Source organism: Bos mutus, chromosome 19 (assembly GCF_027580195.1).
Source record: "Bos mutus isolate GX-2022 chromosome 19, NWIPB_WYAK_1.1, whole genome shotgun sequence".
Taxonomy (NCBI): Eukaryota; Metazoa; Chordata; class Mammalia; order Artiodactyla; family Bovidae; genus Bos; species Bos mutus.
The window spans coordinates 36206964-36232558 of record NC_091635.1 but is presented as its reverse complement, the minus strand read 5'-3'; the positions used below and the strand labels follow the sequence as shown (position 1 = coordinate 36232558).

The window sequence follows — 25595 nt, the reverse complement described above, 5'->3', positions numbered from 1 at the left end:
GGCAAAGGCTGGAAGTCTCTTGGGAGTGAAGTGTGTGTCTTCAGGGCTTGGGTTTTGAGATCATTCTTGGGCTCATTCTCAGTTATTGCTCAGAGTATGAGCTGAGACAACAGAGAGAGAATGTTTGTAGAAGAGAGTCTGACCTGGGTGGGTATCCCTACTGTAAAAAGCTGGGATTCTGACAGGTCCTGTCTTGCTGTGCAAAGCCCCAGCTCAGATAAGTTGGTGGCCATGGAGGGCCCTGTCTACTGCTGTCCTGAGCCTCACGTCTTCAGGGTGTCAAAAAGACACTTGTAAATAATTGGGATTCTGTTATAGGATGATGTTATGGGATGTATTGGGCTTTCCTTGTGGCTCAACTGGTAAAGAATGAGCCTGCAATGTGGGAGACCTGGGTTCGATCCCTGGGTTGGGAAAATCCCCTGGAGAAGGGAAAGGCTACCCACCCCAGTATTCTGGCCTGGAGAATTTCATGGACTGTATAGTCCATGCGGTTGCAAAGAGTCAGACATGACTGAGTGACTTTCACTTTCACATGGGATGTATTCTGTCTGGGATTCAGAGGGAATCTGGGGTATTACAGCCAAAATCAGGGAGGAAAATGCTCATTTAGAAAGAAGTTCAGTTTGTTCCAGAGAACAGTGCACCCAACTGCCAGAAGAAAGTGCCACTTTGCTCCAAACAGACGTGAATCTAGCAAACGCTTAACCTGCATCACACAGGACTATATGTCTATGACGTCCTATTGGAGGAGTTAGGAACCGTCCTGGTGGACAGTCTTAGAAGCCTGGAGACCCTCCACTTCTGGTGTAATGGAAACCAAGCTGCGCTGGGGGCCAGGAGACCAGTGTGAGAGGGGACTCTTAAGTTTTACCTGAACTTTGACTCCTTCATTTCTAAAATGGGTTCAGCAGAAGACCCAAGTAGACATATCTCCAAAGAAGACATACAGATGGCCAACAGGCACATGAAAAGATGCTCGCTATTGGCTAATTGTTAGAGAAATGCAAATCAAAACAACAGTGAGGTACCTTCTCACACCAGACAGAATGGCCATCATTAAGTCTACAAATAACAAATGCTAAAGAGAATGTGGAGAAAAAGGAACCCTCCTACACTGTTGGTAGGAATGTAAATTGGTGCAGTCACTGTGGAGACCTGTATGGAGGTTTCTTAAAAAACTAAAAATAGAATTACCATGTGATCTAGCAGTCCCATGCCTGGGCAAAAACCTGGAAAAGGTGAAAACTAATTTGAAAAGATACATGTACCCCAATATTTGTAGTAGCACTCTTTACAATAGCCAAGACCTGGAAGCAATCTAAATGTCAATCAACAGATGAATGAATAAAGATGTGGTACCTGTATACAATGGAGTACTACTCAGCCATGAAAAAGAATGAACTAATGACCTTGCAACAGGATGGATGGACCTAGAGATTATCATACTTAAGTAAATCAGACAAAGACAAAATACTGTGTGATATCACTTACATGTGAAATTGAAAATAGGACAAATTAACTTACTTGTGAAACAGACATAAACAAATTTATGGTTACCAAAGAGGAAAAAGGATAGGAGGAGATAAGAGTTTGGAATTAGCAGATTCAAGCAACTATCTGTAAAGTAAGTAAACAACAAGGTCCTATTGTATAGCACAGGAAACTATCTTAATATCCCATAATAAACCATGATGGAAAAGAATATGAAACAAATATATAAATGTATAACTGAATCACTTTGCTGTACAGCAGAAATTAACATCTATTAACTATATTTCAGTAGAATATAAAAATAATATAAAAAAATTAAAAAGTAAAGGGACTTCCTTGGTGATCCAGTGGCAAAGACTCTGTGTTCCCAAAGCAGGGGACCTGGGTTGAATCGCTGGCCAGGGAACTAGATCCCAAATACTGCAGTGAAGATCAAAGGTACCCCCATGCTGCAACTAAGACCTGGTACAGTCAAATTAAATATATAAATAAATATTAAAAAAAATACAGTGGGCCCAGGTAGCAATACCCAAGGGGTTATTGGAGATTAACTCCTTGGTGGGTACCTTGCCTGTAAGCACTGCTCAGCCTGTCTAGCCTGTCTCCCAGGGTGGGGTGAGTGGGCAATTTGCTCTGTCCTCCTCCTCATGGTCTCCTAGTAAACATTTTTTTTAAGCCACGCCATGCTCTTTGTGGTATTTTAGTTCCCTGAACAGGGATCGAAGCTGCCCCCGTCAGGGGAAGCACAGAGTCCTAACCACTGGGCTGCCAGGGAATTCCTGGTCTTCCAGGGAAATTGCTTCCAAAAGTCCCTTTTGTGAGAACTAGTCTCCTGGCTGGGGTTTCCTCTTAGGCAGAAATATGTGGATATACTGAGAGTTGTTCAGACACAGTGATCAGGGATCAGAGTGGTAGGGAACTGTGGAGGGCATGGAACAGCCGCCTCATCACAGCCATCTCTGAATTCTGAAGTGACATCAGAATTCCCCTCCCTTTCCCAGAGTCTGGGTGAGGGGCATGAACCCAGAACACTTCATTGGAGGCCAGGATAGTGGTCTAGCCTCGATACCTGGACGGCGTCCACCGGCCCTGCTGGCAGCCAGGCCTCAGGACCCCAACCCCTGTCCCAGCTGCCTGATTTCAGAATGGACTGTTCAGAATGACAGCACCCAAGGGCCGGTGCTGTCAGCTGCCTCCTTGGTGCTGCTTTTCTAAATAGCATTACACCCCCCCGCCCCGAGCCTTCCCCCACGTGGAGTGGCAGGACACATTCGGTTGTGGGCTCCGTTCTCCTCAGTGCCGTTGGACTTGGTATTCATGGTAAGGGTCTGGATGAGCAGGACAGTCGCTCCTCTGCCTAGGGACCCCAGTATCTTGGCCCGGCCCACCACCATGATCCACACCCCAGACACCTTTCCTGAGGACTCTTGCAGCAGCTCCTTAAGTTTGGGCTACACCTGGGGCTGAGAGGTGCCTTCTGCACCTTTGCAGCCATCATTCTGGTTTTCGGGGAACCAGTAGCACAAGGAGACTGGCTGAAGTGAGTCAGGGGCTGCTTGGATGTGCCTGAGTCACATCTCCCATTTGAGTTTCCGACCATAAACCAAAGGTGTGGAAGGAGGGTGGGCTGGTTTGCAGTGTCAGAGTGGTTTCCTAAACACCTGTCTTTGTGCTGAGGGGTCTGCTTTCAGACCCAGGCTGCTCAGATGGGAGCTGGGAGGCCTGGGGGGTAGCCCCAGTGCCTGGGTTGGGGACCAGTAAGATGGTTTGCCCCTGCCTGGCTGCCACCTGGCATGTTCAGACCCTGCTTGGGCAAACTGTGGCCACGGCCCAGAATGGGGCTCAGTCAAGTCCAGCGTCTCCCCCAAAAGGGGGCAAGAGGGTGTTGGAGGGCAGAGCTCACAGGCACTTGACCCCAGCAACCTTGGGACTGGGTTTAGACCAAAGATTTGGAATTCCAAAAGAACAGAGAAAACAATGGAAATCATAAAGAGAACAGAAGAAGCTGAAGGCAACCTCATAGGGGTGTAGGACCTAAGTTTCCATCCTGAAAGGGCTCACCTGCCCTGCCCAGAGGAGACTCACCCTGGCCACCTCCCTGAGGAATTGTCAGGTACTGGTGATAGAGGACGGAAGGACCTCCAGAGAGACAGAACAATGTCCACACAGAGAATAAGAATCAAAATGGCTTCCAGCTTCTCAATGGCATAAGAGCTGGAAAGTGAGGTTGCAGAGCCATCTCAGTGATGCAAGAACAGCCCGGAGTTCCTTACCCAGCAGGACTGCTCATCAAGAATAAAGACATCTGCAGAAGTGCCAGAGCTCAGCTCTGCTGTCAGATTCCTTCTCAAGATGCGATAGGAGATTGGACTTAACCAGGATGAGAGGAAGAGCTGGGAGGAAGGGGACTGTCAAGGGGGAAGTCAGGCCCTTCCTGCAGATGCCACACAATCTCCTGCCCACCTGCTCTTGGGCCTGTGTGTGCAAGGGCATGTGTATGCGTTTATGCATGCCTGTGTGCAAAGACATGTGCATAGGGCGCATGTGTGTTTTGAAGCTCCCTTCCCAGGGCAGCTGGCTTCTGTAATCAGGAGTCCCACTCAGGGTGGGGTCAGTTGCCCGTGGTTCTGGTGGGGTATCAGAACCACAAGGGCACACTCTATCTCTGATGGGCACCAGGTGCCCTAATGAGAAAGCCCAGTGCCAGCAACTGGTGTCACCAGGCATGCCTGGGGCCTGGCATGACATGGTGGAGACCCCCAGCCTTCTACAGAGCCTGTGAGACCGAGCTAGGCCTGGGACCTGCATCCCAGGGACCGCAATCTCCCCTGGACTGTCCTGCGTATGGCTGGGTGGGAGGAGCCTGGGCCAAGGCCCCGGCAGGGTTCAGGGAACCTCAGTGCGGGGAGGTCAGGCCCTACAGAGCCCTGGGCAAATCCCCAGCAGGTCCAGGCTCAAGAACTGTGGACACACGGGAGGGCACCGCCCCCAAGTCTGTCCCCCATCAGAGAACCCCGCCCTTCTCCCCCAGGGCTAGGACCACCGCGCTTGGCCCTCCGGTGCCAGACAAGGAACGCTTGCCCGGCCTGACAGCACCCCGCCCTCACACCCCACCCCTCCCCGCTGGAGGCGGACCCGGAGGCAGGACATCGGGGCGCTGGGAGCCGCTGGGAGCCGGTAGGCCGCGCAGAGCGTGAGCCTCCCCCGCGGCGGACAGCTGCCTCGGCAGCGTCAGCGGTGAGCTTGAGCTCGGGCCCGCTTTCTGCGCGGTCCCCGGCCCCATTCTGCCCCCCGCCTCTATGGAGCAGCTGCTGCGCGCCGAGCTGCGCACCGCGACCCTGCGCGCCTTCGGGAGCCCCGGGGTCGGCGGCATCAGCGAGGGGCGCGCCTACGACACAGATGCCGGCCCCGTGTTTGTCAAGATTAACCACAGGACTCTGGTGCGTGCCCCTCACCCATCCCATCCCACCCCACTCCTCCCTCACGGCCTGAGTCCGCCTCCGGAGCTGGAAGCAGAAGGGGCTGCGGGGAGGGGAGGGCTGGGGGAAGTGGGAGAGGGGAGGAGTGGGGCGAGGGGGCCCGGGGCGCAGGGGTAGGGGGCGCTGTGGTCTGGTTCTGGGCCAACCCTGGCGTCATAGCCGCGGGGTCAGCTTGCGGACTTGCAGGGCTAGCACCAGCTGCGGGAGGAGGGCTCAAGCGTTTTCTGCAGGATTCCACGGTTCTCTCTGCTGCGGGGTTAATTTACTCCCTTTTGCCTGGATGCACAGGCGTTTTCGGTGTCTGTTTTAATTTCCCTACCCATCAAACATGGAGGTGAGGCTTGGGGTCCTGAGCTGCTTCTGCCCCTCCCCTGGGACCCAGCTCTAGTCTGCATTCCCCTTAGCGGCTGGGTCCTCCTGGGCAGATGGAAAGAGGCAGGAGGGACCCTTGCCCGACCTTAAGGGCCAGGTCCCTGCTCTTCTACTCACAGGCCTTGCTTGTGTTTGGACCTGATTTCCATCGCCAGCCTGAAATATTGCTGTTACATATACTTTCCATGTATATTTCCATAGATGTATTCACAGGTGGAGAAAGTCAGTATGGCTGACTTTCTGTGTGTGCACCCACAGAAAGTGCCGAGGATGCCAAGGATGGCGTTCCCTTGACTCTGGTGGGGGACTCCAGGGAGGCCCGAGGGCCAAGCCCCTTTGAGATGCAGCAGTGGGTGGAGGGGCGGGCTGTGGAGGGGAGGAAATCCCAGGGTGATGCCTCTAGTCTCTCTGCAGCACGGTCCAGGATGGCCAGTGGGTTGGTGTTGTCTGTTCCCTGCTCCATTGGCGCTGGTTTCAGAACCCAAATAACTCAGTGCCACCTACCGGGAAGTGTTATTGGGTTCCAGGTTCACACTGGCCCTAGAACCTTCACAGCTGGCTCCTGAAAGCTCTTCCAGACTGGGATACCACTATTCACCCTTGAAAGCTTCGGTGCTGGCACACAGTAGGTGCTCAGTCAATACACGAGAACAGGGGACAGGTGAAGCCCTTAGCATGTAGGCAAGCTGAAGCCCAGGTGTTTGCTGCCCCTCTATGTTTAGGAGCTCACCCTGGAGCATGACTAAGGGTCGCTGGACACCCCACTCCATGATTCTAGGTGCAGGTTGGCAGTTAGGACGTCTTGCAGGTTCTCCCCTCAGGTACTTGAATTAAAAGATGGAATTCTTTTCTTATGTGGACATAGATGTTTTGGACTTGTTCCTAAGGGTTAATTCTGTAGCCAGAGATAGTCACAAATCATATAACAAACACATTTCAAACCCACGAGTACTGTACCTGAAGTGAGAGTTCACGTAATTTAAAATTGGGATATTTGTGCAAAATGTTTTAGAAGTAGGAAGACCCCTGGGTCCCGGTAGGGGCTGTTCTGCTTCCCTGGGGCATGACTGTCTTCTTCCTGGCTGGGGTGGATGGCTCCTTCCAAGCCCCCAGGCCCTGCCGGGTGCTTGCCTCTGGGGACTGGCCCTGGACCCAAGTCTAGGCCCAGCTGACCCCCCCAGCCCCTGGCTTCCCGTGCCCCAAGTGTGTGCCCCAGTCACATTGCCATGCTGCCCCCTGCTGCCCCTCATTTACTGTAAGTGCCCCAGATATTGTGGGGGCAGGTAACCTGGAAGGGGACCCAGGCCCTACCCTGGATCCTCCACTAACCTGCGCTCCAAGTTGCCCACCAGTACCCCATGGCACCCTGTGGCACCCCAGCACCCCCATGGTCTACCACGACACTCCATGGCCTCCCAGCACCTCACAGTATTCCCATGATATTCCCAGTACCCCAGCAGGCCCCACGGTATCTCCATGGTACTCCCAGCACCCCCAGCACCCCGCCCCCCTACCATGGCCTGTGCTTCCTCACCTCTCAGGGCAGGCGCTTGCTGCAGACATCAGCATCCTGTCCACCCCAAGCTCCCTGTGCAACCTCGTCTTTGTAGCTCCTTTCTATCCGAAGGGGGCCACCTGCATCCCGCTCTCTGCGGGGCTGATGCCTTGCTCTCCAGTCAGTTTTCGTCATCCGGAGGTCCTGGGCACTTGTGATTCCTGGCTTCAGCCGGGCTGCAGAGCCACTGTTGGCTTCGGAGCTCACAGCCATGTTCTGGACGCAGGCCCGGCAGATGTTTGAGGGGGAGATGGCGAGCCTGGAGGCTCTTCGGAGCACTGGCCTGGTGCGGGTGCCTCGGCCCATCAAGGTGATTGACCTGCCTGGAGGTGGGGCTGCCTTTGTGATGGAGCATCTGAAGATGAGGGGCCTGAGGAGGTGAGAGAGAGTGTGCGTGTGTGTAGTGTGTGTGTGTGTATTTGAGAGAGAGAGACAGAGGGAGGGGACAGAGGGACAGAGAGAGGGAGACAGGAGAGGCGGAGGGAACAGCCTCTTGCTGAGCTGCCCACATCACTCAGTGCTGGAGCAGAGGCAGGGCTGAGAGCCACACCTGCCTCCCTCATGGAGACAGGAGCTCTTGCTTTCCATGCAGGGCCAGTCTGAGGCCAGTTTGGCTTCACAAAGCTGCACCAAATAAGCACGTTGAACCATCTGTTACTCTGTGTTTAGTGAACACCAGTGCCTGTTCAGTATGGGCAGTGAGGTCCGATCTAGTAATTATCTGAAATCTAATTATTAAAGTTATGCCATGCTAAGTCGCTTCAGTCATGTCTGACTCTGTGCGACCCTATGGACTATATAGCCTGCCAGGCTCCTCTGTCCATGGGATTCTCCAGGCAATACTGGAGTGGGTTGCCATGCCCTCCTCCAGGGGATCTTCCCCACCCAGGGATGGAACCTGAGTCTCTTAATGTCTCCTGCACTGGCAGGCGGGTTCTTTACCACTAGCGCCACCTGGGGAGCTCCAAAGTTATGTATGTTTATTGTTTAGAAAATGGCGGAAGAGGCAAACTCGTGAAAAGAAGACTAAAGGCACATGACATCCCAGCGGCAGGGAGCAGTCACAGCTATGATGTGTGACTGTCGTTTTCTTTTTTGTGATTTACATTTGTTTTTACAAAAATTGGAGCTTTTTTTTTTCCTTAACTTTTTTAGTATTTGATCCTTAATTCCTGGTATTCCCTTCTTGGGTGATTTTACACTATTTTGATCTTTTGGAGAAGATCATTGCCTGCTGCAGTTCATTTTTCACTTTTTAAAGAACAGAGAGTTGTTTTTAAGGTATTTAAAACATTTCTCAAAAGGGAACATGTTCCCTGGTTGTTGTTTCTTATTTCAGTTGGCTACATTTTCTTCTATCCTCAGTCAGGCATCAAAACTTGGAGACCAGATGGCAGATTTGCACCTTTACAACCAGAAGCTCGGGGAGAAGCTGAGGGAGGAGGAGAACAGAGTGGGTATGTTCAGAATGCTGTTGTGAACCCTTGACCTGGGTATGTCTACCCTGGGTAGGTGCTTGGGGGGACATTTTAGTAATGGGTTGGGTTTCATGCCACCTGCTCAGACTGCAGAGTGAAAAATGAGATTGTTAAAAAAGAGTTTTGATGATAAGTTAGTAGAGTTGGCTCATGACTCCTTTATACGCAGTCCTGTTGTCCAATGTGCTAGAGACAGGCATGTTCTGGCTGGTCTTGTGTGGACCAATTGCTACCACGTCATCCCATGGTGACCTTGGACACCATGGGTCACCATGGGCCACACACTTGGGTGACCATGATATCATATCCCTGGAAACTGGGCAGGCTTGGGTCCCAAGGCTGGATTGTTGTGGGGCTCAGGGATCTGGGATGATGTGGCAGGCTGTGTGCCCCCACGATGTTCTTGGAGTACATCCTCAGCCACCCATATCCTAGCAGTGTGGTCCTGATGCTCGGCTGAGGTCTGACATTAAGAGAAAGATGAGCAGCTCTTTCTGTTAACAGGCCAGAGGGCTGAGGGTGCTGGGCCCCGGTATGTGGCCAAGTTCGGCTTCCACACAGTGACCTGCTGCGGCTTCATCCCGCAGGTGAGTGCCTGGCAAGGGCGTGCCTACTTAGCTCCTGGCTCTCCAGTGCTGCTCATTCCACCCCTTGTGTATAACAGAGTTCCAGTCCCCTGGGCACCAGGAAGTCTGACTACCTGATTCCTGAAAGCAGTGTGTGAGCTGGAAGAGTTGATGTTGAGGTTCATTGCACTGAGCTCAGAGGAGGCAAGGAGCTGTGGGGCAGGTGGAAGAGCATTCCAAGTAGGGGAAACAGCAGGTGCAAAGGCCATGTCACAGGAGGGCATGTGGTAAGAACAGTGTAAACAGAGGGCTCTTCTCCCAGGCAGAGTCACTAGGAGCAAAATCCTTATGAAGCTGGAGGCAGATTTTGGGGTCTGAGTCAAGGGCCAGCCCTCAGATCTGGGGTACCTAGAACTGTACCCCATGGTTTACCAGGATTACTAAGACCCTATGAATCTCTGCTGAGGCCAGCTCCCCTGGGGGTTACATGGAGCTAGTGACCAGCACAATAGTGGTTCCAGGCCAGTGTGTCCAAATGTGGCTTGTTGTCTTGCTTCAGATGTCGAGTTTAAGAATGCAAGTCTACAAAGGCTCGGTTGACCTCACACATTGATTTTTCAAGAACTGAGGAATGAACTTGTACATAGAACCCCAATGTGTGAAGCTGGTGAGGATGGAGCTGGCCTGTTAGGGACACAGGCAGCCTCTGAGCACCCCCATTGGAGTCTAGGATCAATGAACCAACTTGGTTTAGCTTTAGCCTGGCTAGGAAGGGGTGGGAGACCTGGGAGGACCCCTGGTCCACCTCCTTGTGCTGTGACAAGATGGTACAGAACATGGCGTCCAATGGACACAGCCTGGATGGTCCAGCCTGAAGTTTCAGGAAGCTTCCTGCTCCTTGGGACAACCGAGTGGGCCCTAAGGGGCTTCAGCCATCGATGGGGCAACCCTGAATGATGGTACCCTGAGCTGAGCCCCCTTGGGACCACTGGCTTGGTCAGAGTACTGACACGGTTTGTTTGCTGCCATGTCCAACTCAGCTCCCTAGTTTCCATAGCAACCTCAGGAGGCAGGTTTTCACTGACTCATTTTATAGATGGGGAAAACGATGTGTGCAGAGAAGCCAGGCGGGGTCTAGTTGTGCAGCTGGTAAGCAGAGGGGCCCGAGTGTGGCCCTGTCTGACTTCAGAGCACAGACCCTGACCACCACACATGCTGGTCCTCTGTCCAGGTGAAGCCTGGGTCCTCCCACCAGCCATGAACCCAGGTAGCCCTGCCTTTGGTAGCTCAGGGGAAGTTCATGTCTTTCTGTGGGTGAGGGGATCATGGCCCCTCTTTCTAGGTGGAGGGCTAGCCATGCCGGTGTCCAGCTCCAAACACAGTCTGTGTCTTTTATGACCTGGTCATCTAGGAGGAAGACCAAGGCTGGGACACCATGGGCCTAGGCAGGAGATGGGGCAGGAGGGCATGCCATCCCATATGCCTTAGGCCATTTGGGGAGGGGAACTCCCGTTTTCTCTTGAGGTACACCTAGCACCAAGGGGATGAACCCAGGGGTTCAGCAACCACAGCCCTCAGCACAGGATGCTGACCGGGGGTGCATGTTGTCTGGAAAGTTCTTCCCTTAAGGAATTTCATTAAGTAACCCTTTGTATAAAATAAGCTTTGCATCTTAAAAAAAACCCGACTCTATTAAGGTATATAGTTGACATAAAATAAACTGCGCTTATTTAAAGTGTACAGATTGGTAAGTTTTGACACGTGTACACACCTGTGAACCACTAACCACAGTCAGGTCAGTGTGTCAAAAAGTTCACCCCAAAAGTGTCCTCCTGCCCTTTTTTAATGTCTTCCTCCTGCCCTTCCCTGCCCCGGCAGCCACCGATCTGTTTTCTGTCACCATAGACAGGTTTGCATTTTGCGTAATTTAATGTAAATGAAATCATATGGTGTGTGCTCCTTTTCGTCTGGCTTCTTTTACTCAGCAGTCATTTCAGTATTCATCCATGTTGTTACACATGTCAAAAATCCATTCCTTGTACAATAAACTACAGTCTGTTTATCCGTTCACTGGTTGATGGATATCTGAGTTGTTTCCAAGTTTTGCTTTTACAAATAAAGCTGCTATGCACTTTTTGCTTCCATTTATTTTGGGTTAATACCTAGGAGCCAATGACTAGGTCATATGTAGGTTCATATTTTGCTTTTTAAAAACATTTCTCTCTTATTTTGAGCTGTGCTGGGTCTTCATTGCTGTAGGCGCTACTCTGGTTGCAGTGTGCTGGCCCACGGGCTTAGTTGTTCTGCACCATGTGGGATCTTCCTGGATCAGGGATCAAACCCGCGTCTCCTGCACTGGCCGGCGGATTTATTTTTTAACCACTGAGCCACCAGAGAAGCCCGATATTTAACTTTTTAAGAAACTGTCGAAATATATTCCAAAGTGGTTATATCATTTTGCATTCGCACCACTAGTGTAGAAAGTTCCAGGCCCTCTGCACCCTCACACAGTTTGTATTTTCCTTTTTCTATAATTGTAGCCATCCTAGTGAATGTGAAGTGCTATCTCAGTGAAGTTCTATTTTCTCTAATGACTAAGGATGTGGAGCATCTATTCAGGTGCTGATTTGCTATATATTAGGGACATAAATATTTAGGCTTATTATATCTTCCTCATTAGTTGACTCTCTTTCCATTGTGAAATGACTTTATAGTCGGTGTCTTTGCTCTGAAATCTACTTTGATATTAATATAGCCACTCCAGCTTTCTTTTAGCACAATTTATCTTTTCTATCCTTTTAACCTGTTTCCGTTTTTATGTATAAAGTGTGTATCTTATTCACAGCTTATAATTGGGTCTTGCTTTATTTTTTCAACCTGTTGATCTGTCATTTAACTGGGGTCTACAGACCATTCATGTTTAACGTACTTATTGATATGGTTGAGTTTGGATCTGTCGTCTTGTCATTCTTTTTTTTTCAATTTGTCTTATCTGTTCTTTGTTCCCCCTTTACTCTTTATGCTCTTCTGAATTAACTAAGTATTTTTTAATGCTTTCATCTTGGCTCCCTTGTTGGCCAATGATAACATGTGTTGTGCTCTTTTAGCATTTGCTCTAGGGTTTAGGCCGTTTCCGTGCATAACTCTGTCCTATGACCACCAGCTGCAGCACCAGCCCCTCCCTTTCCCTTGTCACTCAGGTGAACGAGTGGCAGGATGACTGGCCAACCTTCTTCACCCGGCACCGGCTCCAAGCACAGCTGGACCTCATTGAGAAGGATTATGCTGACCGAGAGGCACGGGAACTCTGGTCACAGCTACAGGTGGGCACAGCAATTATCCTCTGGGAGAAGGGCTGTCCTCTTACGAGCCTTACCAACACATTTGTGTGGCCCCTCTGCTAGAACAGAGCCAGAGAGGGGACCACTGAGCCTGGAGCAGGGCTGGGCAAATCATGGACACATAAGTGTCCTGACTATTGGTTCGATGGGGAAACTGAGAAGGGGGTGGCCCCTGAGAGCACCTCTCACTTCCTGGGTCATCAGATATTAACCTCAAACTTTGCTCGTGTGAAATGTAGGTGTTTGACTTGTGATTGGTGGCATTTACTGCTACTTTCTTGCCCACTCTTATGCTGTTCTTTCCACCAAGGCACAAATGACTTACCTTTTAGAGCAGGTGTGAACAGCAGGTGCCCCAGAGTGACTGGCTTCAAAACAGAACTCTCAAGATGTTAAAAACAGAACTCGAAAATCAGTCCCTCATGAGCACGCATAAAAGAAATTTTATTGAACTCCTTACTGAAATAATCAGGCTACAAAAGAGGTACAGATATATATGTGCTATGAAATAAAAGAACAGCAGAGAAAGTTTGCTAAGTTACATACAAAAAACTTCACTCAGATTCATATTCTACACAACGGTAAAACTATAACCTCCGAGGTTCTCTACTGTATGACAATCACTAATGTTGTAGAGCTTTTAGACCTAAATTAGCAGTAAATACCAAGACAAAATTACATTCCCCTGGAGTCAGAGGATATTTATCTGTGGGCTTAGTAGGCAGTGGTAGTTGGACCCTGAGTAAACACAAGGTCCTCTTTACCTTATTTCCAAGTATTGGATGAGGAGACTGTGGCTCCCAGGCCTGTGATAACTCTATGTACCATAATTATTTTCTTAGGTGAAGATTCCGGATTTGTTTTGTGGCCTGGAGATTGTCCCTGCCCTTCTTCACGGGGATCTATGGTCGGGAAATGTGGCAGAGGATGACAGCGGGCCCATTATTTATGACCCAGCCTCCTTCTACGGCCATTCTGAGTTTGAACTGGCGATTGCCTTGATGTTCGGGGGGTTTCCCAGGCCCTTCTTCACTGCCTACCACCAGAAGGTCCCCAAGGCTCCAGGATTCGACAGGCGGCTGCTGCTCTATCAGCTTTTTAACTACCTGAATCACTGGAACCACTTCGGTAGGCAGTACAGGAGCCCATCCCTGGGCACCATGAGGAAGCTTCTCAAATAGCAGCCCGCCTGTGTCCCCTGCCCAGCTGCTTGCCAAGGGACCAGGGCAGCCGCACCAAGGCAGTTTCAGGAACAAATAAAGCCCGTGGGGGTGTCAGGGACGGAACTGTGTGTGTCTTAGTTTCACCTGCGTCTCTGTCCTCCACGCAGCTGGGTTAGTTTACTGGGGGCCCAGACCACCCGCAAGTTCTCTGCCAGGCTCATCACCTAGTCCAATCTAGGGGGAACATGGAGTTTGGAAACTTTCATGACAATTGTACAGAAATTCACACAGATCTGGGGTTTGGTTAGGCAGAAGTTGGTGTCACAGTCCCCGCCGTGGACTCAGGGCTCCTGTTTCTGGCTTAGGTAGAATTGGGGACCATGAAATGGGCCCAACTCTTGAGCAGTGGCTCTGGGGCTGTGTTCAAGTCCACCCTTACTGAGGTGGGCGGGTGGGAGAAAGCCCCCTTACCCCTCAAGTACTGGAGCCACTGCCCCTCTCCCGTGCTCCATTTTGCAGTTGGTAGTTTTGCTCGACAAGAGGGGGGCGGGCGGGAGTCTTGGGTAGCGGGTGTGCCCTGGTAGGTGCACGGGGTGTCCAGGGTGAGCGGGGTGTCACCGTGGAGGGGCGGGGCTGCCGGGCCCCGCGGCCACCCAAGTGTGGGTCTCTGAAGACCAAGCCGTCCACATCACCAATTATTTCGGGGCGTTACGAGCGCCCAGTCAACCCTTCTTATCTCCCACTGCAGCCTGCGCACCTGTGGGCTGCTTTGTCTGGTAGAAAGATTCCCGACACCTGTCGGCGGTCACGGGGAAACTCAGCGCGCGTGCGCGGGGAAGGAGGCGCGGCCGGGCTGGAGTCTTGTGCTCCGCCTCCGCCCCGCCCCTGTCCCCTGGGCCCTGCCCCACCCGGGCTCGGCACGGCCTCCGCTCGCACTCTTTTGGTGGCCGGCGCGTTCCGTAGCGGGGGCTGGCGTGCAAGGTCGGAGTTCGTGGGGGCGGGGCTGGCGTTATTGCCGCCTTCTCAGCTTCAGGCTTCTTGAGCATCCCGTGCCCAGCGTCCCACCACCCTAGTCCCACGGCCCTTACCTCGCGCGCGGGCGTAGTCCGGCTGCGGAAGATGGCCCTGAGCGAGGAGCCGGCCGCGGGCGCCGCTGAGGACCCTGCGGAGGACCCGGTGGAGGATGCGGGGGAGGACGCGGCTCTGGCCTGCGGGGCCGCCCTCGAGTCATTCGGCGAGAGCGCGGAGACGCGGGAGCTGCTCGGCCACCTGCCGGCGGTGCTCGCTGACCGCTCGGCCCGGGAGGGCGCCCTGGAGCGATTTCGGGGTGCGCACGGGCCAGAGGCGGGGAACAGCGTGCAGGGTGTGCAAGTCTCCTTTCCTGCGGCCCCAGACACGGGCGTGCCTAAGAGATGGAGGGCAGTGGGCCTCCACCGTCACGAGTAGGGATGGTGGAGCTCCCCTGGGTGGGTCATTTCCCAGTCCTTGTCCCCACCCTGTCCTGGGACCACCGCAAAGCGCAGTTCCTCCGAGACAGCTGTGTGAACGCGGCAGTGGGAGCAGGAGAGGCCCAACATGCAGGAACGGGCGGGGGCCCCCACCCAGAGCCTTCTCCTCAGCCCCCGTGGCTCTGCCAAGACCGTGCGTGCAGCCCAGTGCAGTAGCGCTGCTCCGGGCAGTGCAAGATGCTTAGTCAGACTAGGTTCTCCAGGTTTAGACAGACCCTTGCCGTTGTCTGTAATGGATAACTTACAAACGATTCCTTAAGATCCCGTGGTTAGATAACTAGGGTTTTGTGATTCAGTAAAACCGTCCTTGGGGACCTTTGTAGCTATAGAAATTTCTACATGATTTTGCCTTGGTGGACTTGTGCCACTCACTTGAGCAACTCCTCCCTGGGTTCAAATCCCACTCTGCCACTTGGGCTAGTTGCTTGATTGTGCCCTTTTCTCTGACTGGCTGCTTGGGTTAGCACTGAAAATACCTCAGGCACAGAACTGTCCTGAGAGTGAGGTGAAAATCCAGGGAGCAGTGAAAGCTGGCTTTCCCATTCATGGGGAGTGGTCAGATGTGGAGGTGTGTGGCTCATGAGAACTGCCATAGGCCAGGTGGGCGTGGAATCTGATAGGAACGGTTCTAGCTGCTGGTAGGAGTAGAAACCAGAGTGTTTGGGATTAAGAAAGCCAGAGTATGAGCGGGCTAGGAGGGCACATGGCTTGATGTGTGTGGCAGAGGGAACATGGAAAGTATGAGTCCTAATGAAGGGGAGAACTCAGCTTGGCTCTCAGCAGGCAGTGAAGGAAGGAAGAAGTGAGGACCTGAGAGGAAGGTGCATTGAGCAAACAGAGAGCAGAGGCCGGGGTAGTGTGGCCCTGAGGAGGCGGGTGGCTGGGGGGCTCACTCCAGCTGGCCTGTGCTCTTGGGAGCTGCCTGGGAAGTCCGCATGGGACAACTCGAGGGTTTCCAGGGCTCATGTTAAGTCTCACGTTTTTCTTTTTAGTAATAATGGACAAATATCAGGAGCAGCCTCACCTGTTGGACCCACACCTAGGTAAGAACAGAAGCTGAGGTTTTGATCATTTACAGATAATCACAAAGGCCTTGGAATATGTGTGTGTGCGTGTGTGCACGTGCACCAGCTGAGACTATCAGGATAAACTGCCCAGGTTGTTCTTGTTAGTGGGGCCGACAGTAGTAACACCTCCTCCTGGAAGTGAACTTGGGAAGGAGGAAGGTAGTGATAGTAACTTACGTTGAGGGAAACACGGGGTGGTGGTTAGGGTCACCAGCCCTGGGGCTGGACCGCCTGGATTTATATCCCAGCTCTGCTGCTGAGCTGCTCTATGCCTGAGTTTCCTCACCTGTGACGTGGCATCATCAGTGCTGCCTGCCCGCTGGGCTGTGGAGATCTCAGGTCACCAGAGAGGCACCAACAGTTAGCCTCAGTGTGCACACAGGTGCTTTTTAAAAAGTGGGCTGGTGCTGTGTGTGTTGATTTTTCTTTTGTAAGTAACCAGCAGGTTTTGTGGAAGGTAAGCATTCTGAACTCTCCGCTGTCTTGGGCAGAATAAATGCGTTTCATGCCTGTTTGGCTGGGTGGGGATGGAGGGCATGGGTCCATTGTCTCTCGTCTAGTTATGCCAAGTCCCTGTCTGAGTTTCTTTCTCAGGAGCCTTTTTGCCTTGGAAAGTTTCTGGAGCTTGATATTTTAGGAGGGTGTGACTCACTCTTGGCCTTTTTTTTTTTTTCTTAAGTGTTTTTATTAAATTTTTTTAAAAATTGGAGGATAATTGCTTTATAAAGCTGTATTAGTTTCTGCTGTACACCAACATGAATTATTGCTTTCCTCTTGAGCCTCCGTCTCACCTTGCCTCCCCCATCCCACCTCTCTAGGTCATCACAGAGTGCCGGGCTGGGTTCCCTGTGTTATACAGCAGCATGCCACTAGCTGTCTGTTTTACGCATGGTAGCATATATGTATCAGTGCTCCTGTCTAAATTCGTCCCACCCTCCCCTTCCCCCTCTGTGTCCACAGTTCCATTCTCTTCTTATGTTAGGCATTAGCTGGACAATTTTACACTAAAGACTTGCATCTTTTGGTACAGGGGGCTTTGCTTCTGGTGTGTTTTTGATCGCTTCTCTGCTCTGCCTTCTGGTGTGCCTGTGAACTGGGTATTGAATTTCCAGGAGTGATCCTGTGGGTCCCTAAGCTTTTTCCTTTATAGTTCTACTTTCAGATCTTTGTTTTTGCACATAGAAGATGTTCTTGAATTATTTTTACAGTCATTTTTACTTTCTAAGAGTGCTTGTCCTTGGTTGGGTGTATTTCACAGTTGTCTTACTGGTCAGGTTTTCCTCCCTGGGGAGCACATGCCTGGCTGCTGTGTCCCTCGGCCCCCCATGGGGAGGGGAGTCCCATGGGCCCATGGGGAGGGTCCTGTAGTGGGCTTCCTAACCCAGAATTCCCTTTTGAGTCAGGCACCGAGGCTGGCTTCCAGCTCTAAGCCCTTTAGCCTACTGTCTTTGGGATACCTCTGTCCAGGAGAGCTTTGTGTGATGATGGAATGTTCTAGACTCATGCTGTCTGTGTGGTAAGATCACCACTAGATACATGTGGCTGTTAAGCACTTGAAATATGGCTCGTATGTCTGAGGAACTGAATTTTATCTTATTTCATCTTATTTTTTGTTTTCTTCTTTGAATTTTAAAATTGATTTAAGTTAAAAACAAAACAAAACAAAACAAAACCCAGATGTGGCCAGTGGCTATAGTATTCTCCACTCTTGAGTAAGCCTTTAGTTTTCTGCCTGGATTGGCACAGGGTTGTGGTCTGGAGACCTTGGACCACTCCTCCTGTTTTCAGCCCTGCCTCCATTCTGTCCTGGGCTGTCCCTGGCGCCTCAGGGCTCTGGCCTCAAGCTGTGGCACAGGAGCTGCTGCTGTGCTTTCCCTGAGTGGCTCAGTTACAGCCTGGGCATCATGCTGAAGTATCTTGGCTGCTGTTCCTTCTCTTCCTTGTGGATTTATTTCTCTTTGTTGATTTACTGGAGTTTGGAGGGGACATTGCTCAGGGGAGCTCTAGAGTCGTCGGCTTTCCCAGCCTCTGTTCATGGTGAGGGCCGTGCTGTCTGAGTCTCTCTGAGCCAAGTCCTGGCTTCTATCTACTGGTCCCCAGGTTCTCCTTTTTCCTCTGGGGTCAGCTTTTCCTTGTAATTTGATCTTTTCGTCTTCAAGGGATCTTCCCTACTCAGGGATCAAACCCAGGTCTCCCGCATTGCAGGCAGACACTTTAACCTCTGAGCCACCAGGGAAGCCCTTCGTCTTGCTGGTTCAGACCAAATGGATGCAGACAACGGCTTCTCTGCTTCTGTTTTGTAAGTTGGAGCATTTTCATCTGGGTTTTTCCTGAACAGGATTCTTATAGGCAGCTCCTTGTGGGGCAGTATGATGAGTTGATGGACAGATTTTCTCTTAGAGCCATTGAGCTGGTTGAGAATTCTCTATCACATTGAGGATGTTCCAGATGCCAGAATGAAGGGCTTTATCTGGGGCACTCCTGTCTCCTCCGGAGAGCCCTTCATTTTCCTAAGGGTTGGCTCGGAGCTTGGTCCCAAGACTTGGTGAGTCTGGGGCTACAGTGATTGCAGACCCTTCCCCACCTGGGGCTGCACCGTACCTCCTGACTTTAGGCTCTCCTTGGTTCTGCATTTGGGCATCTATAAAGTGGGCTCCTCTGCCTGTTTAATTTGGAGCTGGCTTTTTCCCAGAAGTCTTTACATCTGCTCTCTCCCCATTCTTGCCGTTGATCAGGACTTTCCATTTTGTGCAGCTGTCCCTTTATTTTACTGGCTCTTAGAAAGAGGAAGCAGATGTGTGTGGACTCCTGTTTTGTCCAGTTTTGTACTCTTCCAAGTAGCCTAGACATCCACACACCTCTGCACAATTTAGAGTTTCAGGAAGTGGAAGTGCTGTGCTTCTGATTTGTTGTTGTTCAGTCCCGTCCGGCTCTTCGTGACCCCGGTGGACTGAAGCACACCAGGCTTCCCTGTCCTTCACTGTCTCCTGGAGTTGGCTCAGACTCATGTCCATTGAGTCGGTGATGCCATCGAACCATCTCATCCCCTTTGCCCCCTTTTCCTGCCTTCAGTCTTTCCCAGGATCAGGGTCTTTTCCAGTGAGTCAGCTCTTCACACCAGGTGGCCAAAGTATTGGAGCTTCAACATCAGTCCTTCTAATGACTATTCAGGGTTGATTTCCTTTAGCATTAACTGGTTTGATCAGTCAGTTCAGGCTTTCGATACTTAACTTCAAATTCACCGTACGTTTTCATTAACAGTATATATATCACTGCCAAGATGAGATTTGAATATTTGAAATCTTTACCAGCATAAAGTTAACCTATTAAAGGGGTTAAAGGCATCATGTGCTTTTATTTTGCATTTTGTTGTTTTCTAGTGAGGACAAATTTTTTTTTTTTAACATATATTATTACCATTGCACAATATTTTTCCCCTTTGTGAATTGCCCATTCATACTCATTTAGTCTTAATGTATTTACCTTGTTCTAAATGGTTTTTAATGCTTCAGTTTAATCATCACAGTAACCTCGTAATACCTGTGGAAGGTCGTCATTTTGGAAACTCTGGGGGTGTGGCCCGTTAACAACGTCGCGATAGTTCCAGGTGTGCAGCAGCGCGAGGCAGCCATTTATGTAGTGTCTCCATTCTCCCCCAGTCTCCCCTCCCATCCAGGCTGCCACATAACATTGAACAGAGTTCCCTGTGTTGTACAGTAGGTCCTTTTGATTATCCATTTATTTGTCAGGTCTTAGTTGTAGCCCCTTAGGTCTTAACCCGCGTCCCCTGCTTTGCAAGGCAGATTCTTAACCACTGGGCCACCAGGAAAGTCCTGGTTATCCATCTTAAGTATGGCAGTGTGTACATGTGGATATCTCAAGCTCCCTAACTATCCCTTGCCCCTACCCTTTCCTCCCTGGTAACAATAAGTTCCTTTTCTAAGTTTGCGAGTCTGTTTCTATTTTGTAAATAATTTCATTTGTATCATTTCTTTTTAGATTCTGCATATAAGGGATATCATATATTTCTGTTTCTCTGACTTCACTCAGTATGACAATCTCTAGGTCCATCCATATTTCAGCAAATGGCATTATTTTGTCCTTTTTTATTGGATGTCTAGTAACTTTTGAGTGGATGATTGACATTGTGATTTTTATGTTGGGTGGCTTTAAGGTTTTTATCTTTAAAGAATGAATTTTGGCAGACAGTTTAGTTGTGTATCATGTATATCCTTTCAATCCTTTTTAAGCTTTGTTAAGGCAGATATAGCTTTTTCCCTAATTTTTCTCTAATTTAGTCTTCAGTGCAGTTCAGTCTTCAGTTCAGTTCAGTTGCTCAGTCGTGTCCGACTCTGTGTGACCCCATGAATTGCAGCACGCCAGGCCTCCCTGTCCCTCACCAACTCCCGGGGTTCACTCAGACTCACGTTCATCAAGTCGGTGATGCCATCCAGCCATCTCATCCTCTGTCGTCCCCTTCTCCTCCTACCCCCAATCCCTCCCAGCATCAGTCTTTTCCAGTGAATCAACTCTTCACGTGAGATGGCCAAAGTACTGGAGTTTCAGTTTCAGCATCATTGCCTCCAAAGAACACCCAGGACTGATCTCCTTTAGGATGGACTGGTTGGATCTCCTTGCAGTCCAAGGGACTCTCAAGAGTCTTCTCCAACACCACAGTTCAAAAGCATCAATTCTTTGGTGCTCAGCTTTCTTCACAGTCCAACTCTCACATCCATACATGACCACTGGAAAAACCATAGCCTTGACTAGACGGACCTTTGTTGGCAAAGTAATGTCTCTGCTTTTGAATATGCTATCTAGGTTGGTCATAACTTTCCTTCCAAGGAGTAAGCGTCTAAGTAAAGAATTTTCTGCAATGTCTGCTGGTGGCTCTGGGTGTTCAACAAGGACTCTGCACTCTGGCCCGATGGAGTTTGAGTGTCAGCCCTGTATGGGCTATGGGAACTCTGCCTTAGAGCTTCCTGGCAGTTCTTACCCAGCCTAGTGAACTCTAACCACTGTGCATGTGAAGATTCAGCCAAAGGTTTGAGGGGACCTTTCAGACTTACAGAGCTCGTTTTCTGCTTAGCTTCTTCTGGCATGTTGCCCTGCAAATTTCAGCTAAAGCAGCTGCTCTGCTTGAGTCCCCCTTCTCTGCAGTGGATTCTAAAAATTATTTTCTAGTGGACAGCTTGGGCAGCTATAGAGTCCAGTTGGTTGGTTACAAGTCGCTGTCGTCCTAGTACCTGAAAATACTGAGTTGGCCAAAAAGTTCATTTGGTTTTTTCCTAAGTGGGCTCTAGTAGTGCTTGGTTGTCTTTAACTTCATTTGAAACAGTTTTGTTAGATTATATTGTGACAGCTGTCTTACCAGCATCCATTAAAAAAATTTTTATCAAAATTGGTGAGTATTTATATAGCCATTTAAATAATGAAGATGGAAGAAAAACAACATTTTTGGCATACTATGCTTTATTATTTCAAGAAAGGTACACGGTGGAAATAAAAAAAAAGGTTTGGGCAGTGTATGGAGAAGGGACTGTGACTGATCTGTCAGAAATGGTTTGCAAAGTCCCATGCTGGAGATCTCTTACTGGACAGTGCTCCATGGTTAGGTAGACCAGTTGAAGTTGATAGCAATCAAATTGAGACATTAATTGAGAATAGTCAACGTTATACCATGCAGGAGATAGCCTACGTACTCAAAATAACCCAAATCAAGTGTTGAAAATCATTTGCACTTATTTTCTTATATCATTAAATAATCTACAATGTTAAAAAAAAAATCATTTGCACCAGCTTGGTTATGTTATTGCTTTGTTTGGGTCCCGCATAAGTTGCGAAAAATTTTTTTCTTGACCATATTTGTGCATGTGATGCTCTACTGAAACATAATGAAAGGGTTCTGTTTTTAAAAACAAATTGTGACCAACGTGGATACCCCGGGAGGTCACTCTCCCCGGGCTCTGTCCAGGTGGCGTACGGGAGCATAGGGTTCTGCCCGGTAATGTACAGTCCCTTTCCACAACGTTGGAGATGAAGCTGGGCCTTGAGTCTGCGCCTGCATATTCCTACGTCTTCTCAGAGTCCTGTGGACAATGACTGAGGAGAAAAACCATGCAGAAAACAGCTCTGAAGAGCAATCTGTCTGGATCTGGGTTGCTCCGAAGTGAATTTTTTTTAATTGTTTTAACCTGTTTTGCTGTGCAGTTGGGTTAAGGTTTTCCCTCTTTTGCAGCATTTTGTTTGGGATTCCAAATACAACTGGATTTGAGCATTTTGTTTGTGATTCCAATACAACTGGATTTGAGGAGAGAAGAGGAGCCTCACCAACTTCGCAGTTAGCAATGCTTTGGAGTCTTTCTTTGACAGGGAAATTAGTAAAGTAAAAATTAACTCCAGGCAAAACTACTGGAGTGGAACCCATTCCTTTCTCCATGGGGATCTTCCTGACCCAGGGATTGAACCTAGATCCTACTGCATTGCAGGTAGATTCTTTACATTCTGAAACACCAAGTAAAATGAGTAATACATTCATTGAAGATAAGCCTGGGAGATTTGGAAGTGTATAGGTACGATATTTAACCCCTTGGAACTGCACCTTAAAACCCATGAGTTCTAGTGTTCTGAAATGTATAAGAAATGCCAAAGACCATATGGGCAGGTCTTAGAGTATAGTGACCTGGAAGGCTCAAAAGACCTTTTCAGGTTTCCTATCTGGTGAAAACTTGATGTAATGACACTAAGATATTGACCTCTTTATCTATCACTCTTAAAAGTGGAAAGTAGGTGCCCATGAGAATCAGCATGTCTTAAAGTAATCCATCAACTTCTAATGTAATCGTGAACTTTAATAAAGATGACTATATGTGTAAAAAAAAAAAAATAAAAACAAATTGTGATGGGCAATGAAGTGGATACTGCACAGTAATGTGGAACAAAAGAGATTATGGGGCAAGTGAACTGAATGAACGACACCAAAGGAGGTGATGCTGTATTTATGGTGGGATTGGAAGGAGTCCTCTTTTAATGAGCTGCTTCTGGAAAACCAGACAATTAATTCTAACAAGTACTGCTCCCAGTTAGACCTACTGAAAGCAGCATTGGATGAAAAGCATCTGGAATTAGTCAGCAGAAAACACATAATCTTCCATCAGGATAACACAAGGTTGCATGTTTCTTTGATGATCTGGCAAAAACCGTTATAGCTTGGCTGGGATGTTCTAATGCATCCGCCATATTCAAGAGACACTGCACCTTTTTTTTGGAAAAAAAATTTATTTTTGACTTGTGCTGGGTCTTTGTTGCTGCGCAGGCTTTTCTTTAGTTGCGGCCTGTGGGCTTCTCATTTCAGTGGCTTCTCTCGTGGGGCTTGGGCTCTAGGGCACACGGGTTTCAGTAGTTGCGGATCTCGCTCAAGAGCACAGGCTCAGTAGTTGTGGTGTACGGGCTTAGCTACTCCATGCATTGTGGGATCTTCCTGGATCAGAGATCGAACCTGTGTTTCCTGCATTGGCAGTCAGATTCTTTACTGCTGAGCCACCAGGGAAGCCTCAACATTGCACCTTTGGATTTCTGTCTATTTCAAAGGTCTTTACAGAATTCTCCTGATGGAAAAGATTTCAGATTCCCTGGAAGGCTGTAAAAGGCACCTGGAACAGTTCTTTGCTCAAAAAGATAAAAGAGTTTTGGGAAGATGAAATTATGAAGTTGCCTGAAACATGGCAAAATGTAGTGGAACAAAATGGTGAATATGTTATTCAATAAAATCCTTGGTGAAAATGAAAATATGTCTTTTATTTTGACTTGAAAACCAAAGGAACTTTTTGGCCGACCCAGTACAGTTGTTGGGTTGTCTAATTGTTGGTGGAAAGGTAGTTCCATATCAGTTATTCCTTTATAACTGGAAGTGGAAATCCTTTTAATCCTTTTTGTCTGTCTTATTTGTTGTTTAGAACCAGATTGTTATAAACATAGTAGTTGTAGACGTGTCCTCTGTAAAGCATGGTATTAGATATTGATTTGAGACAGTATTCTGAAAGAGATGGGAATACCAGACCACCGGACCTGCCTCTTGAGAAACCTATATGCAGGTCAGGAAGCAACAGTTAGAACTGGACATGGAACAACAGACTGGTTCCAAATAGGAAAAGGAGTACGTCAAGGCTGTATATTGTCACACTGCTTATTTAGCTTATATGCAGAGTACATCATGAGAAATGCTGGGCTAGAAGAAGCACAAGCTGGAATCAAGATTGCCGGGAGAAATATCAATAACCTCAGACATGCAGATGACACCACCCTTATGGCAGAAAGTGAAGAGGAACTCAAAAGCCTCTTGATGAAAGTGAAAGAGGAGAGTGAAAAAGTTGGCTTAAAGCTCAACATTCAGAAAACGAAGATCATGGCATCTGGTCCCATCACTTCATGGGAAATAGATGGGGAAACAGTGTCAGACTTTATTTTTTTGGGCTCCAAAATCACTGCAGATGGTGACTGCAGCCATGAAATTAAAAGACGCTTACTCCTTGGAAGAAAAGTTATGACCAACCTAGATAGCATATTGAAAAGCAGAGACATTACTTTGCCAACAAAGGTCTGTCTAGTCAAGGCTATGGTTTTTCCAGTGGTCATGTATGGATGTGAGAGTTGGACTGTGAAGAAAGCTGAGTGCCGAAGAATTGATGGTTTTGAACTGTGGTGTTGGAGAAGACTCTTGAGAGTCCCATGGACTGCAAGGAGATTCAACCAGTTCATTCTAAAGGAGATCGGTCCTGGGTGTTCTTTGGAAGAAAGATGCTAAAGCTGAAACTCCAGTACTTTGGCCATCTCACGTGAAGAGTTGACTCATTGGAAAAGACTCTGATGCTGGGAGGGATTGGGGGCAGGAGGAAAAGGGGACGACAGAGGATGAGATGGCTGGATGGCATCACCGACTCGACGGACGTGAGTCTGAGTGAACTCTGGGAATTGGTGAGGGACAGGGAGGCCTGGCGTGCTGCGATTCATGGGGTTGCAAAGAGTCGGACACGACTGAGTGACTGAACTGAATAATAATATTTTTCCTACATTTTAAAAGCAGGAGTCAATGTTATATTAACTCTAATCTCCTTTTAGAAACTGAAGATGAAACCTTTTCTTTTGCTCTGTTGATACTTGGATTATAGAGATTTACTAATATTAAACTATTCTGATATTTCTAAATAGCTCTTTTTTCTTTGGGCATTTTGTTTTAATGTCACGTTGATGTTTAATTTAATAGCAAATGTTTTACGTTTGTTTTTCCCTAGAATGGATGTTGAACTTGTTGTTGGAATTTGTGCAAAATAAGACATCTCCAGCAGACCTTGTACATCTGGCTTTTAAATTTCTTTACATCATCTCCAAGGTAATATTTAGATGGCACGTTGTAGCTGACCAAACACTTTCTTGATAAACTTGGTCCAGAGGTACCTTCCAAAATGTTATCAGGAAAGATGGTTCTCACGCAAAAGTTGTGGGTTTCATCATTTCTCTTTTTACCATGTGCTGGGGATCAGTTGTTAGCGACCCAGGGGGTCCTTTGGCTGCAA

The 25595-nt window shown here is 48.9% G+C and overlaps 2 protein-coding genes and 1 non-coding gene across 3 annotated transcripts in view; all 3 read left to right on the top strand.

The window, feature by feature from the left end:
- Window positions 1-4620: 4620 nt before the first annotated feature.
- Window positions 4621-13565, top strand: FN3K (fructosamine 3 kinase). The gene is made up of 6 exons (XM_005887774.3): window positions 4621-4934; window positions 7127-7278; window positions 8266-8357; window positions 8883-8965; window positions 12145-12267; window positions 13128-13565. The coding sequence occupies exons 1-6, from the start codon at window positions 4794-4796 to the stop codon at window positions 13464-13466; spliced, it is 930 nt and encodes a 309-aa protein (XP_005887836.2). The 5' UTR covers window positions 4621-4793; the 3' UTR covers window positions 13467-13565.
- An 873-nt stretch (window positions 13566-14438) lies between these two features.
- Window positions 14439-25595, top strand: part of TBCD (tubulin folding cofactor D) — a 148720-nt gene continuing 137563 nt past the window's right edge. Inside the window, 3 exon segments of the mRNA XM_005887772.3 lie at window positions 14439-14775; window positions 15949-15999; window positions 25314-25411. Of these exon segments, the coding sequence (XP_005887834.2) occupies window positions 14568-14775; window positions 15949-15999; window positions 25314-25411 (357 nt within the window). The 5' untranslated portion in view covers window positions 14439-14567.
- On the top strand, window positions 21952-22155 carry LOC138983982 (small nucleolar RNA SNORA73 family). The gene has a single exon (XR_011461344.1). It is a non-coding gene; the product is annotated as a small nucleolar RNA SNORA73 family (small nucleolar RNA).

Coding starts and splice junctions, on each gene's coding strand:
- FN3K (XM_005887774.3), top strand. CDS start 4,794: ATGGAGCAGCTGCTGCGCGCCGAGCTGCGCACCGCGACCCTGCGCGCC. Junction 4,935..7,126: donor AGATTAACCACAGGACTCTG/GTGCGTGCCCCT, acceptor TTCTGGACGCAG/GCCCGGCAGATGTTTGAGGG. Junction 8,358..8,882: donor GGAGGAGGAGAACAGAGTGG/GTATGTTCAGAA, acceptor TTCTGTTAACAG/GCCAGAGGGCTGAGGGTGCT.